This window comes from Patagioenas fasciata, chromosome 5, assembly GCF_037038585.1.
Source record: "Patagioenas fasciata isolate bPatFas1 chromosome 5, bPatFas1.hap1, whole genome shotgun sequence".
NCBI classification, from domain to species: domain Eukaryota; kingdom Metazoa; phylum Chordata; class Aves; order Columbiformes; family Columbidae; genus Patagioenas; species Patagioenas fasciata.
In genome coordinates this window covers 16,278,591-16,294,319 of record NC_092524.1, presented here as the reverse complement: position 1 = coordinate 16,294,319, position 15,729 = coordinate 16,278,591, and the positions used below count along the sequence as shown (strand labels likewise).

Sequence of the window (15,729 nt, the reverse complement as noted above, 5' to 3'; positions counted from 1 at the left end):
CAGCTTGTTTTTGCTGGAGTTCTGACCAGGCTGTCACTTCATATTTGAAACAGTATTAACGATGTGACAGTAACTCTCATGATAATCTGGTTGTTGCTTACTATAGGACTTTTAATAGGAATTTTAAGTGGAATGTAGGGTATGTGATTTGTTTGTCAGGAAATCTCCAGGAAAATTAGTACAAACTCAGAAATGCTGGGAGAAAAGGCAGCTTTAATTTTCTTCTAATGTTTCTTCTTTCTTCTGTATTTCAAAAGCCTTATAAAAGTTGAGTAATAAAAATATGTAAGGAAAGTGAAAGGGGGGGAATGCCCCATACACTCAAACTTTTGAATGTGGAAAAGCCTAGATCCTTGAGACTACCTATTTGTACAAATACCTATGGTATTGCTTAGGCTCTAGTTAAGGTCTCAGTAGATTAAGCCAGTGAGAATATACTTTCATAAACTGGAAGGAGAGGAAAATAGTATGAATAAAAAGGGTTGGGGGGGGGGGGGGGGGGGGGCGAGTAAATTATAGCCTCAGAGCCTGGCTTAGCCAAAACTCCACGAACAGAATGCACTTGGCTTGTTTTCTCTGTCCGTACAAGCCAGGCAGAATGCAATATTAAGCCTGCACAGAAAGCTGCTGAATGGACTGAGTAAGACCATACCTACTCTTGTGATTTTCAGCATAATTTCAAAATTCCTCATTGTTCTTCAATCCCCAAAGTGATCTGAGTTATAATAATAAAGACTGAATTTAAATACCTTAACAATGTAAACTGTCAAGTCAACTCTCTGCTCTTCATTTGGGGGCGGCATCACAAATAAGCGCTTTCAGTGCCAGTGAAAACTGGAAAGCACTAGAATACAGTCAAGATGCGTTTTGATTCAGTTTTCCTGTGTGTGCTCAGCCTACTCTCCTCTCTGCTCCTGGCTTGTCGAGACTCATGGGTATAGAGGCATATGCAAGGTATAAAAGTAGCTGGTAGAAAAGTATTACTGATTTTTCCCACTTTCTCAGAAGACTTTCGATGAGGAATCACTGCTGACATCTATTGAAATTGTCTTGTTAATAACGATTTTGACTTTTCATCACATTAAAATACTTTCTCATTTCTGGTAGTTTCAAAATCAAAATTTATTCTTTTTTTCTGAAGCTCTTGCCTGTAACTTGCATTAACTTAGTAGCCTTGTATTAAGTGGATACTTTCATGAACATATATTACTAGGTATGTTAGCTACATTGAAAGCCTAAATTTGCTTTATTTCTATTTAGTATTTATGCTCTTCTAAGTATGAGGCATATATTCTCTCAGTTGCATTCTGTTGTGAAGAGATGCTGTGCAGCCAAAGAGTAAGGAGAAATAAAAAAGGAGCTATACTGCAGTGTTATTTGGTACAAAGGTGGTAAAGAAGGAGCTTTGGAAATGTCTGCATGATTACTGAGCGATGGCATATCAAGTGAAAATACCCGTGAGATTTGATAGCTAGAGTCACAGTAGGCTATGAAGGGCTGTGGAAATGGAGGTAGGTATCTTATGACTGATACAACGGAGAGGATGAAAGATGCTGAAAATGTGAAGGTAAAGGGGGAAAAAAGGTAGCTGGAAAGTGTAGGAAAGTCAGAGGAGAAGAAGATAGGGACCAAAAGCTAATGTGAGGGAAGGCAGCTGAAGAAGAGAGCTGGCTCACAGTGGCATGGACAGAAAAGAAGAGTGCCTGCTGCAGGGCTCTTTTAAATAAGACTTTCAGGATTGCCCATCTAATTAAATCAGCAGAGTTCTGATTAGAACCAGCTGAACATTTGACTCATTGCTTCTGTCTCTTTTGCAGGTGAGACATTTGAGAGTTGTGTATGTGGACACTTACACACATATATGTCTTCTCTTGCACTCAAAAAAGTCAATTATCACAGTAATTCACAGTATCACAGCCAAGCAAGTTATCTCTCTGCTTTCCTAGGTAACATTTGCTGTGTGTCTTGTGGTATGATATACTCAAGGTGGGAATCTCCTGATTCTCAGACAGGTATAACACAACTGATCAAATGCTGAGCCGTCCTTAATACCCCTACAAGTATGTTCTCTTGAATGAGTGTCCAGCCTGGACTGTAGTCACTCTTCTGGATGTTGGGATATTGGTAGTTTAGTTTTCATTTCCATTTAACTGTCTCTGTGCTGAGACTGCCAAGAGAAACTCATGTTTGTATTAGTTCCTTGAATAATGGATTCCTTGACTGTATTGATAACAATGAAAAAAGAGTTCTAAAATAAATAGAGCCTACCTAAAAGTGGTCAGGATCAAGAGATTCTTACCTGCTATGCTGAGTATAGTTGAGCTGGTGCTCAACCCTTATTGAGGAAATGTTGCTTTGCAAAAATGTGTGTTGCAAAGCTGTACAGTTATGAAGTGTCATGATATTTTTAACAAAGTACTTGACTGTAAATCATTCTGTAAACATCACATGTTTAAACAATGAGATAGCAATATTATGCAAAATATTTTTTCTGTGTAGCAGAACTTCAGTTGAAATATACAACAGGCTTGTTAACGGTTTCTGAATCGAGAAGGAGAAAGTAATTAAAACACATGCCGTTTTCCATATCTAAGTTACTAGACAATAATTCTAGGCCAAAAAATATGTTATTGAGCTGTGCTTATGCTTTGAAGCCCCAGAAAGAAACAGAGTTTGCATACCAGAGTAGTTAGTCCCAGCCAGTTTCTGTCTTCAGCATATCAGCTCATAAAATTTCTCCTGTCTTTTTGCAATAATAATAACACAGCATATTCTTTAACTATTAGATAGAACAGGAGAACTCAGATGTTTCTGGTCAGATTTTCCACACAAAAGTTATGAACATGGTTAGTGAGTGTGTATCTAGAATTCTCCTCAGTGTATAATCTATATTTGCTATCTTAAGTGTTTTCTTGTATGCACAGATTTTTCAAGCTTCTACTGATCCCTCAGTATGGTAAGCAAGTGTGTAAGTTGAGGCACATGTTCTCACCTTGATTTCAATAAGGCGACTCAAGCACATGAAGTCCATCACCCGCTTTGGTGAGATGGGATGTCAAAGCAACTTTGTACGTTTAAGGCAGGAACTTCTGCACAGGATGTGCTTTAAAGAAGGGTTATCTGGGAGGCTATTTTGAACACATAATTCAGATGTGATATAGTCCATATTTTCAGTGTTTTTCAAGCTGTGAAGTTCCTTTTCCTTCGTACTAATACAATTTGTACATCTGGTTACGAATGGAATAGGTCAGATTGTCACTGTTATTTAGGTACCTCATCTTTTCAGAACTGTCTATCCCTGCCTGATTAGGTGGGTGGATAGACATCTTTGGAAATCCTCATGGGGACATCTGTAAGTGTCTGTATACAAATACGATCTTGGGTTCACAAGAGACAAAGATGAGATCCAGATGTGGGCATCTGCAGGACTAAAGTAAAGCAATGGAGGTAGTATTTGAAATTGGACTGTGGCTTTAAAAGCTTGTAGCAATAATAGGATGAAGGTGAAGCAGTCTAATCTTAAATTTTCAATGAAGTATGAGTTTGTGAAAAAGTCATTCTCTGGTTTAAAATAATTTTAGAAGAAAAAAGTGTTGGTGACTATTCCAGTTATTGGCATTTGCTAACGCATGATTTGACATAATCAAATGTTGGTTTTAAGACAGAATTCTGCCAATAACATGAACTCTCTCTTACATGCTGTTTTCCCCAAATCTTTCTTTGCAAGTACAATTACATAAAATAGTTTTAGCCTGCTATTTCAAAAGGACTCTGATTTTTTTTAGGTTGTCTCTATAATTATTGTAGCACAAAGTTTTAGCTGTGACTGCATTTTTTGGGTACTCCCACAACGTGCCCAGTAGCTAGAACCAAACTAATTTTTATGCTGTGTTTTTCTAATGTTCTCAGGTACCAAATTTTTCACTTGAAAAAGATTCAGCAGCCCATCATTGCCACTTCAGAGTCATTTTTCCTATGAATTGCAACCTTTTCACTGTAGTACAGAAGCACTCTAGCTTTTTGTCAGGAGACATGGACGAAAGTACCACTTCACTGAACTGCAGCCAATAAAAGGACAGAGGTTGGATTACCACAGGCAAATACTGTGCGTGCAGATGAGTGATGTTGCAGTAAGCTTAAAATTATATATTCTTCTTTCGCCTCTTCTGGATTGGTTGGTTTAGGATTTGTTCTAAAATATGACATTACTGCGAAGATTTAGCATGATGTACCATCTTACTTTATTTCAGTCGGAGCCCATTTCTGTTTTTAATCATACTGTTGTGTGGTGTATGTGAGTGAATTTCTGAAAGTACTGGAACTCTAACTTTGACAAGGTATAGACTAATGCCTCCTGGCAATGCTGATGTTCCAGTCAATTTTTTTACACTGAGTTTTTTTATTATTATTTTTTAAAAAAAGGCTGTGTCTTAGAACTCATATTTGAACAGGCTATGCTGGGCTTGTTGGGTTTGTTTTGTCCAGTGAGCCATGAGAGGCTAAAATGAGAGAGAAAGTATTTGGGATCTTGAAAGACAATAAATAAATGCTCTTTATATTGTCTTAATGCTCTTACATATTTCTGAAGATAAATTATTGCTAATGTGTTAGTATTAGTTCTCCTATTGCCTGATTAAGGAGTTTATAACCTTACCACTGAGACAACAGGCTGCGAGTTACCTCTTTCCCAGTGAAATATAGCCTGATATTCAAAACCAGGGGCCTGTGTTTGCCAGGTCTTGCTCTATAAGAGAGATCCTAATCTCAACAAAATAAACTGCTTAAATAAAAGTTGATGAAAGAACAGTCCAAACGGTGGATTACGGTCTAACTGTTTTACAGTGCTTTGCTTTAGGACAATTCTGCGCTTGTGTCCTCAGGGAAGTCAGTCGAAGAGCTGAATTTCTCAGTGTTTACAGGATTGTGTTTATCTTGATTTTTGCCAAGTTAATTTCAGTTCAGTACTTGCATATTCATTTTCATTTTGTACTGGGAAGAAATTATGGGGAAAGGGTTAAGAGCATGCTTGCTCGTCATCTGTTTTAAATCTATAAATGTGAGCCCCTGTGCTGTTTCTAGGTTTCAGATTACGCTCTGTGATTTATAGGAAAAGGCTGTTCTCCACAAGTTGAAATCCCATGTGTTTCTCCACCATTGTAAAATAACAAATCCTTGAGAATGTGTCCAGTTGCAAAAACTGCAGTTTTGAAGTACATTTGTAGCTGCTTTTTTTTTTTTTTTCCAAAATGATGGCATTGACATGGGAAGTGATGTCGCCTTGTCCTAATGCTATCTGTTCCAGGTTTGCCATGCTTTTAATTGCTGCTTACACTATAGCAACCCCCTTACGTTTATAGTCTTCTATTGCTTTATATTTGGAGGATACACCCACTAAAAAGTGCAGCTGCGAGCAGACACTTATATCATTCTGCACAAGCTACATCCAGAGCCCCTGAGAGATCAGGGGCCAGAAGCCATGGTGACCTAACAGTCCAGCAGCTTCCAGTCCCTTCTGGTGTCTCGTGGTGTAAATCAGTGCAGAATTTGGCCTGATGTTTTTCAGTTGATTTCTGTGGCAATTTTGTTTTGTTTGGTTTTGTTTGGTTTGGTTTTGTTTTGTTTTGGTTTGGTTTTTTTGTGATACAGTATGATTTCAGAATCTAGTTCTTAGAAATAGCTTCACAGCAGCAACATCCATCTTCTCTTTTTTTACTATTGAATGGCAGGAGAATTTGCCAGTTTTCTCTGTAGTAGAAAACAGTATGGAAAATGTTAGGATTTCTGAAATAGTATTATCACTGATTTTGGTAATGTAAATATTACTGTTCATGTCAATGGCCTTTTCCTTTCAGATATTTTTTTCCTGCTGTAATTCCTGTCTCTGAAACAGGAGAGCTGCTTTATTTTGTCAGTCACAACTGTGTCATGACTTTCATTTGTGTTGAACAGCTGAGATACTCTCTTGATTTACCTCTTTCGCCTTGTTAGAATAGCCTGAACTTGTGAGGGTGTATGAGTGAATCTGATCTCTTGTCTATGATTTTCTACAAAGAAAAAACAACTTTTTTTGTCTCTATTCACCATTATTTTAAAATACATGTTACTGAGATGAGGGAAAAAAAATGAAGGAGGTTCAGGCTGAAGTCATTGTGTGAGGTTGAATGAGTAGCAATGCAATACTCTTTTGGTATTCCATGGATCCCCAATTAACTGCATCAGTAGTTGATCTAATAAAAGCTTATTCCTTTTGTCTCAAAAAAGGTTAAATGGGATGTTTTTAGTAATATTACATGATGAGTCTTAATTAAGCATATATTAAATTAGCGTGTTAAGGTATCATGTAGAGTGGAAAACAATAATTGAGAATTCTTAATGAGTTGATCATAATTTTGATGTGTTTACATCCCATACTCAGCATTATATGGTTTTGTGTACAGGTTGTATCTGATGCATATTCTGGGCAATGAAATTTAAGCCAGATAGAAAAGCCCAACTCAGCCTTGAGTTTGCAGTGGTCTTGTAATTCCCTATGACAAATACAAGAAAGAGCTACTGTGGAGTGTTAACAACTTGTTGAGCATAATGAAGTAGTGTAACATCAATCGGCTAGATATTCAAAGGTTATTTTAGGTTGAATAGGCCAACAATAGAGAGGCAAGTAAGAATAGGCAATATGGCTATTTCTTCCCAGCATGAATTACAAGCTCTGCAAAAAATCTTTTTTAATCTGAAAAGATTGCTCTTGACCAGATGCTGCAAAATAATATCTATGGCTTTCCATATGCACTGAAGTACAGCTCCATTTTGTTCTGTCTTCAGCTTCTTTAGAAGTTTAACATGTCAGGCTGTGTAAGACAGTGCTGTACATTCTTATTTACTTATCTGTGATCTCATTTCTGTCTAGTTACTTTGAAATTGCTTGGCCTTGAAACTGTCTGAGAAAGTAACTGCCTTCTGACTCAACAAGATACAGTGTGAAGAGCTGTGATTTCATATTGATACCCACATCAATTGGTATTTGATACTGATATCACCAAAGTTGAGGAAGAGCAACCAATTCTGACAAAATGGGGACTAGTTTTTATATTTGTCCTGCTTTCTCTATAAGGTATTTTAGTTCCTTCAAAAAATAATTTTGTTTTCCTATTTTTTTTCCCCTCCATGTCCTTTGTGTAACTCTTCATACCCTGGTAACAGATGTAAGTGAAAACAGAATTGTGAAAATACACAGCAAAGGTGATTTAGGATGTATAAGAAATCTCATGCTCTTGCCTGATTTCAACACAAGCTTTTATAGTAAGGGTAATATTCTTAGCTAGCACCATTGCAGGCAGACCACAAAAGAAATCTCTGATGCAACATCTGTTTGCCCTAGCATACCATTAGTTCTGAAAACATGCATCATCTTTATTCTAGCTACAGCGATTTGTCTTGCTGTTTACCTCTTCTGGAGCATCTTCTGTTCAGTTGGAAACCAGTTTTTGTTTTGTTTATCAGGACATGCTGATTAATGGACCAACCTGATCTAGTTGGAGATGTCCCTGCTCATTGCAGAGCAGTTGGACTAGGTGACCTTTGAAGGTCCCTTCCGACCCAAATTGTTCTATGATTCTACGAACAGAGGGACAACTGGGGATGGAGCAGAGAGTCAGTTTGGTTGAAAACTTTGTTTTTAATGGCGTGTTTTTCTTCCTTATCCTGTATTCATTCTCCCGGTATCACATAAATACTTTGCAGAAAGCTGATCTTGAAAATTCAGTTGTAAAATCATCTACCTTGAGTTACAGCAATATAATCATTGTGGAGCAGTACAGATATTAAGAGCTTTTACTTTGGGGGAGTTATGAAGCCAAGCCCCTTATGAGACTTGTGTTCTCTGTCAGAAAAATAGCTAGCAAAAAACTTCCGCACTTCGTGCCATCACTTGCTCATCCACATGGCAGTTGTTATTTTTACCTGTGTTAACTCCAGGTCAGGAGAGCAATGTTTTGTTTTGTTTTCCCTTCTTAGGTCTGCGTTTAAATATTTATTTCAGATTGCCTTGATATGATCATATTTTAAAGAACTAGACTGATGAGCTGTATTTTCCCAAGTCATTCTGAGTCTCAAATTGCCATTGGTGCTTGAAACAAGTCAAGTTACTTGAGCTTGTTTTCCCCTTTCCATACAAACTCCCGTCTCCTGCTTCTCCGTCACCCCTTGGACATCTCTCCCAGGCCACCGGTGCAGAGCTTGGGATTCTTTCTGACCTGCCAAGCATGGCTGATCAGGTTTCCCACCAGCTGCCATCACCACGCAGAGGCTCCCAGAGCAGGAGAGAAGCCCCTGTGCAGTGCTGGGGCTGTCATGGGTCCCGGTCGCCAGCCGTACACCCGTGTCACATCTCTGCCAAGGTGCAGCTGGGAGCTGGGGGGGTCACACCACGCCCTGAGCTATGGCTGCTGAGACTCATGGGGAGGCTGCATCTTTCCAGCACCTTCCCCCACTTATATACCATGCTCCAAGATATGGTTTTGAAAAGCCTACACATTTTTTTTTCCTTTGTAAAACGTTTCTTGTAATAGTAAGCAATTTTTATTCTGAACTGAAGACGTTAAAACATCAACATCTTCCAAAGGCAATGTTATTTTTTAAACTTGTTGGTTTTTGCGTGTCTCTTAAAAATCCACAAACCAAGCTAAACCAGTTTATCTGTAGAGAAAACAGGGTTACTGTAACTACATGAAAGGATTTCTGAGTTAAGCCCATCACTTTTGAGAGATGAGGGCTGCCGTAAAATAAAAATACAAATCCATTAAAATATGACTATGGATTTAAAATTACATCTTTTAAATAAAAAAAGAGACCAACCGCAAATAGTCGGGAGAGGAGCTTACAATTGTTAATTCAGTTTAAGCTAATTCCCCTGGAGCTATGTTCACATTCAGTAAATAATAACCAAGGTGTTTACTGGCTGAAGGGTTCACCAAAAGAGTGAATTTGACATTACTTTTACAGAGCCCTCTTGCAGAACCATTTTTAAATTTAGAATCACTAATGCTTCTGTGGGAAGTCAGCCCCTACATTCCCAAAGGTAGGGAACAGAAATTGCATGGAGACACGTGTGTTTAAGTCAAAGCAGCTCCTATTTTTAAAATTAAACACTCAAAACATAGTATTCTATAGAAATTATTGGTCAAATAGAAATAATTTGCTGCTGACATTGAATTATTCAGTGCTTAGGTGAACAAATGCATTTGATGAAATCTTACCTGTTCATGACAAATTTGCAAGCATGAATAAGAGCTCAGTAGATGTAGATCTTTTGTAACCAGATTACTTGTTCACCAAGAATTACTAGAATGCCTTTGACTGCTAAGACCATAGAAGGTGTAAAAATCTAGCTTACCCACTATTTGTGATTCTTGTTGTTCTGTGTATACCCGTAGCTGAATTTCTTTTCATTTGTCTTCTCACTTCTTTCTAACTTTCACAAAAGGATGGGAAGTCCAGAGAGCAAGGTCTAGTAAAGAATGTTTGTGTGTTAAAAATAAACACATTCATATATTGGAAATATTATGGGAGCATTTACATGAACACTAAGCTTGGCTGAAGCATATTTAATGAAACTGCAGTTCTGGTTTGCTCTTCAAGTGTCGTCATACCTTTCTAACACTTGTTGGCAGCTTTTACTGGGTTGCCCTTTAGGTGGGTTTTGTGAATCATTGTGGGCCAGGGCATATTTTGAGAGCCCCCGCTAAACGTATCATAACGGCAAACAACAGTTGCCAAGCTCTAGCAACAGAAGAAAGGAAAAGCAGGGTAGCTCACATTATTTGAAATAATCGGTGATTCTGGTTTTGTTCCTGGATATGGTCATCAGGCATTTCCTATTACAGAATACACAGCGATGCAACCTAATCCCTTCCAATTTGCTGCATCTAAAATGTTGCCCAGTATGGAGAGACTCCCATCAGCTGTAATGGGCAGGGAATGACAGGACGTGTGAAAAGACAAGAATAACCCTGAGCCACAGCAAATTCTATACCAAAAGCTCCTGGAGGACTAACGATGAAAGATTTCATTAGACTTAAATGCGCTAATGAAATGGCTTAATGTTGTTACTGTGAATGTCGTCTACCAAATTCTGTGACAAGGAACGTTTTTCAGTGCCTGAATGGAAAAAATATTACAGTTCACATGCACAACATATTATCAAAATCTGATGCGTTAAAGATAAAGTTCAAGTCTAAATAATGATTCGTGCCAAAAACTTTAGCCAACCCACTTCAGCTTTTTTTTTAGTACTTTAGCTCTGTCCTGTGTCAGAAATTTAAGATGACTGCAGAGAATTTAAATATGTTTGAAAACTGAGCTTGACTTCAAATCAGTGTTAGGTTTACTGAGAAATGGGAATTTTGTAAAAGATATTATAAATCTGTGGCTCTTTCCTACTGAGTTTTTGTTCGTGTTAAACTCATTCTGAATAGACAGCTTCGACCTTTCATACCGATAATATCAGCGTCTGTGTATGTCGGGAGGTCTGTGCCAAACTTTATGGTCCTGGTAATAAAATGTTCTACAAATGAACAAAAAGGCAAGTGTTATAAATAGGAAATTAGCACCACCTTTCCTATGTCTTGTTGCTTTAATATTTCTGTTAACACTAAACCAATATGTAGAACACATTCCTGAGATGAAAAGGGGAACAAACTTCTAATGGCATTACTAAGGATTTGATATAAAATTCAGAAGCTTTGTAAGGACAATAAATATTTCTAATTAGTAATTGTTTTTTCATTCTTGTTCTTAAATGAAAGAATTGTGCATTTTGGAATAGGGACTAGTCTTGTAAAACTTATTTTTAAAAAAATAAGTTCTTATTTTTCTAGAAACATAAAACAACCAAGCCATGCAACTGCCTATTTCCTTCTTTGTGAAGCCACCTGTTTTTTGTAACGAAAAATCTTAGTCTTGGTCTCTGGAAATGTTTTTCTGGGCTGGCCCTGCAGGTCCCCTCGCAGGAAGGAGGAAGGTGGGTGCTGCCTGAAGCTGGTGACATTCACAGTGGCTGCTGGTGAGTGAGGGACTGGGGAATGAGCCACACCTTGGGAAACGCATTGAAGTTTCATCTGGCGGTGTTGTGAAAAATGAATAATGCAGTGAAATGTACAAATGTCTCCATTACAATAGTTTGGGCTATTTCTAAATGTATAACAACTCTCCAGCCAAATGAGAACGTCTATAAAATTGCCTGGAATTGTTCAGCATGCTTGTTTTCCAAATTATGTGAAATTCCAGTCCACGTTTCTGAGGGACTAATGAAGAGATCAGGTTTCCTCCAAATGACTTGTCGTAGATAAAGTATCCTGAAAACAAAAGAATGCAGGAAAAACTTAAGATTTCTAGTCATTTTATTCTGTTAGGCTTTCTGTTGTAATGTCGGTGCTCAATCCGTTGTACTTTGTTGCTGTGTGGTTTCTTTGGTTTGTTTTATTTATTCTCATTCTTATGCTTTGACTAATGCCTGCATCCACAACAGGCTACTTTTTCAGTGCATGAATAAAGCAAACCTAGCTTATACCTACAAATAATTTAGGTTTGCATGAATCTGTTGACCCTATTACCATCCTTCTGGATCATTCCTATGTGTTCTGACAGTGTTATAGCTTCATTGGTGGCTTCGGAACCCAAATCACTGAATTTAAGTCCTCGGGAAATGTCACATAGTATGTGCCATGTTCAAAGTGATCTTCATGTCCTGTTTATATTGAGAAAGAAAACTACTGGTAGCCAGGGAAAGTTATTGGCAATTTTTCTTCAGAAAGGTGCAAGCTGAGATGTTGTCTAGTATTGGAAGCAGTAATCTTTAGCTTGATTTTACGGGCATGCAAACTACTTCAGTTTATTTTTGAAGACAATGATGGTCATTGGAATCACTCAAACAGCAACTGGCAAGTCCCTTTGGATGTTGGTTATCATGAGATTAATGAGTGTGGTGAGGGTGAGGTTCAAAGCCTGTTGAACACTCAGGAGAGGAAAATAGCTTCGTTAACAAAAGGGCAAAAGCCTCATCTGCTGACCCTGTGCTTATCAAACAAGGTTGTACCGAAGTTAGACAAAACCAAAAAAAAAAAGGTGGGGGGAGGGGGGCGGGGGGATTTCATTTGCAAGAAAGCTTAGCTCCAGCAGCTATGCTGGAGCGGACAGGCTCTCCAGGGTACCCTGTTGGTCCCTGCAGAGCCATTCTGTGGCTGCTCCAAAGGGTGGCTCCCGCTCACCATGGGGATTCCTGCCCAGCCAAGGTGTGTTGCTGCTGTCTGTCAGCACTCTTGGATGATGTCATTTCCCGCCACACTCGAAAAAGAAAAAGTATTCCTGCAACTCTGGCTCTAAGGACAGTATTGTACTGAGTTGCTATCTGACGCCTAAACATGGTGTGCGTCCCCAGAGGTTGCAGACAGCCATTCCGTAACCAGAATTCAGAGATGTCACGAGTGGCTGAACAAACAAATATCACTAGTTAATGGTTAAACTCTCAATTTACTAAGGCATTTGTTACGAGTTTGCAAAAGAGATCAAACAGCCGTGAATCATAACCTTGGCTACTAATTAAATCCTTTATTCCCTTCCCTCATCGCAGAAGCATTTAATCATGGGCAATCAGGACAGCCTGTTGTGTGGAATTAGGTTTTACAGCATAAGCAGAAAGCAACTTACTGTAAGGTTTCCTACTGGAGCTGGAAATGGGAAGGAATAAAATGAGAATATTAACTTTCTCTCCTGGCATGGAAGTTTGTGTTAGCACTGAACAATGATTGATGTAAAATAGCTGCATTGGAAGATCATTTTGGTGGTAATACTTTTGTTATTTCACTGAATGGCGAATATCATTTTTATTATCTGGCTGGCTTGCTTATAGATGAGACTCGTCGTCCTGATAGAGAATGAGGGATTTGGTGTGCTTTGCTTGTGGATGTCTGTCTCAAGGAAAAATATTTTGCTCGGAAATAATGGACTGTGAAGAATGCACCAGAGGAAATGAGGCATAAACCAAAATACTACAAGCAGTTTTACAGCGATTGAAATTTATTTCTATTTGTCATTAGATGTTTTTGTGTGCATTTACGTATAGGATGTATAGCTGCATGACAGTTACACTTTGATACCTTTGATATTTAAGAGCAAATTAAGCAGTGTTTATCTTTCTGGCCTCCATCTCTGTGAAGCAGAACTTAAAGACTCCAAACACTTTATTTTCTTTATGTTTTGGGGAAGTTGTCCTTGTTCCTAACAGCAGAGTGATGCAGCAAAGGCTCACAGAACGGGGATACCATGAAGTAGCTCCACTCAGTGGGCCTCGGTCCAAATAGGCAGCCTTCCCAGTTAGGAGGAGTGAATTTACATTTTTGTAGCATGAACCATGATCTTTTAGTCAGATTTGCACAAGCAGAGACCTGGACACCACCTCTCTGAGCATCTCAGTAAGGTATTAAGAGGGAAGTTCCTTCCTATACAGATCCAACTACAGATTCATGGATTAGTGTGTAATTATTGAGGCACAGTCACGTTATGTAAAATGCACTTAGAGTCTTAACGATCTGTTGGCTTGTGGTGAAAAGCTGCTCATTATTAGTTTGAAAAACGAGCATATTTCACACTGTATCTGGAGAAGGCAATCTTTTCTTGACATCATTGCTGAATCTGAACAATTTCTGTAAGAAAGAACAACTACCTAACCGGCAGTACCTGCAAGTCAGAAATGTGAGGTTTTTTTGGTTCTGTCTTTGGTTTTGCAGAAAGCTATTTTCCAGCTAAAAAGTGTGAGTACTTAGAAATGGAATGCCCCAGCTACACTTGCCATGCTGTTCAGAGGACAGGCATCCACCATTTGTACATACAGAATGCTGGCGGAAGTTTGTCCTGAGGAAATACACGAATACTCACTAAAATTTCAGGTTGGGTTAACTGAAGAGGCTTGAGTGATACCACGCTGTACCACACCAAAGACTCAAACTTATACAGAACTTAAACATAATTTTTCCATCCCATAATGAGCATGAATGCTGTGAGGTTCAGTACAGACAGAAGGCACTGCCTATTGACATCTCAGTATGCCTGCCTGTCAGAATTAGTAATAATGATTTTATAAAGATAAAAAATCTGGAATATCTAACTCTGCTTTTACTGCTGATTCCCCAAAGCCATCCCTAGAAGTCCATTTGGGATGAGAGCTGGAAATACTACATGCTCAAGCATTTAAAAGGGAAAGAAATTATGTGCAATGATGTCATTCAAACACGTTGTGATAAGGGTAATAGAATGAACAAGTAGAATAAATCATTGGCACAGCTTAAATGTTTCATTTGATGTTTTAATGCTAAGAAGAAAAATCTATAATTTTTGCAAGCTTTGAAAAAATTAATAGGCCTGTTGCTCTTAATGAACTGTTTAAAAATGTTAGATAGTATAAAAATCAGATAAAGTACAAAGAGCAAATGTTTAGATTTTAATTCTGTTTTAAATTCATATGCATGTGCATGAAGAGGGGAAAATACTTGTTTAAAGACATTTCAGATTATTTTTGTCTATATAAACTTACAGTTCAGTTTGGGGATACATATCTAATGTAGATGTTGCATCCAGCTACCACAGGAACATTTTGATTTATTTGGCAGTCATTAACTCAAAAATCTTTAAAGCATTCGTTTGTTTGGGTTTTTTAAAATAATTTTTGAAAAACAAGTTTGTGTAAGTGAAGAAACATTGTACAGGACTTGCGGGTAGGAGGAGATCACCCCCCCCCCCAAAAAAAAAAAAAAAAAACAACATATATACATATATATATATGCCCAAACTGGATTTCTGGAGTGACCATATATAGAAGCTGGGCATGGCTGAATATGCAGAAAGTTGATAGCTTTGTGTGTGTGTGTGGAAATGAAACTGGGTAAGATTGGTGGAGGTTTGCTTAGACATAGGAAGAAGTTATGCAGGCACCTCTTTTTCTATGAAATGTATGCAAACCCAGCATAGGTCAGATAAAATCCTGGATTTTTGTAGCCACCTTGGAAGGTGGGGAAGGTCAACATAATAGTGTGTTGTGCTCCCAGACTGAATCACAACTCCTTACATTGTACATTTACGTGTTATTGAAGCATTTACTGCAGGCTGCTTTATTTATTGTCTGGTTGGAGATGCTCTTTCACCCCACTCACCTCCCTTGTTTTCCCCACAGGCTGCGAGAACACCACCGTGCTGCAATTAAGGTGATTCGTAGGATGCAGTATTTTGTGGCAAAGAAAAAGTTTCAGGTAAGTTGTGAATAGAAAGTTCATTTTCTAAATAAACCCTTTTGTTCTCCTGATTCATTGTTCCTTTTAGAAACTCAAGAGAGACTAACACAATTCATTTCAGTAATAATGAGCTACACCCACTATTCTCTTCCTCCTTCAATAGAGTGGTTGTTTAGCAGAAGGTTATTCAACTGTGGACACACTGGAAATAGGCTAAACTCCTGAAATGCAGTCTGAATTAAAATGTTATTTTCTACTAATGGGCTTGACCCTTAACCCTGTGTTATCGCTGTCTCTTTCTCGCAGTGCAAACATTCTCATATGTCTCCATTAATTCTGAGCTGTATGTTACTCTCATGCCGAGTCAGTAGGATTAGAGATTAAAATACTAGCTCAGCCTTGTTTCAGTCTCTCACTCAATGATAATGAAGTCCTGATAAGAAACTGGGGTGGA

At 38.3% G+C, this 15,729-nt stretch overlaps 1 protein-coding gene across 10 annotated transcripts in view; it reads left to right on the top strand.

Moving 5' to 3' along the window:
• The window catches only part of KCNQ1 (potassium voltage-gated channel subfamily Q member 1), a 404,259-nt gene that overhangs the window by 276,793 nt on the left and 111,737 nt on the right, over positions 1–15,729 (top strand). For all 10 annotated transcript variants that reach the window (XM_071808985.1, XM_065839685.2, XM_065839683.2 and 7 more), the window contains one exon: positions 15,218–15,293. In XM_071808985.1, coding sequence (XP_071665086.1) covers positions 15,218–15,293 — 76 coding nt within the window. The remainder of the gene's footprint in view (positions 1–15,217; positions 15,294–15,729) is intronic.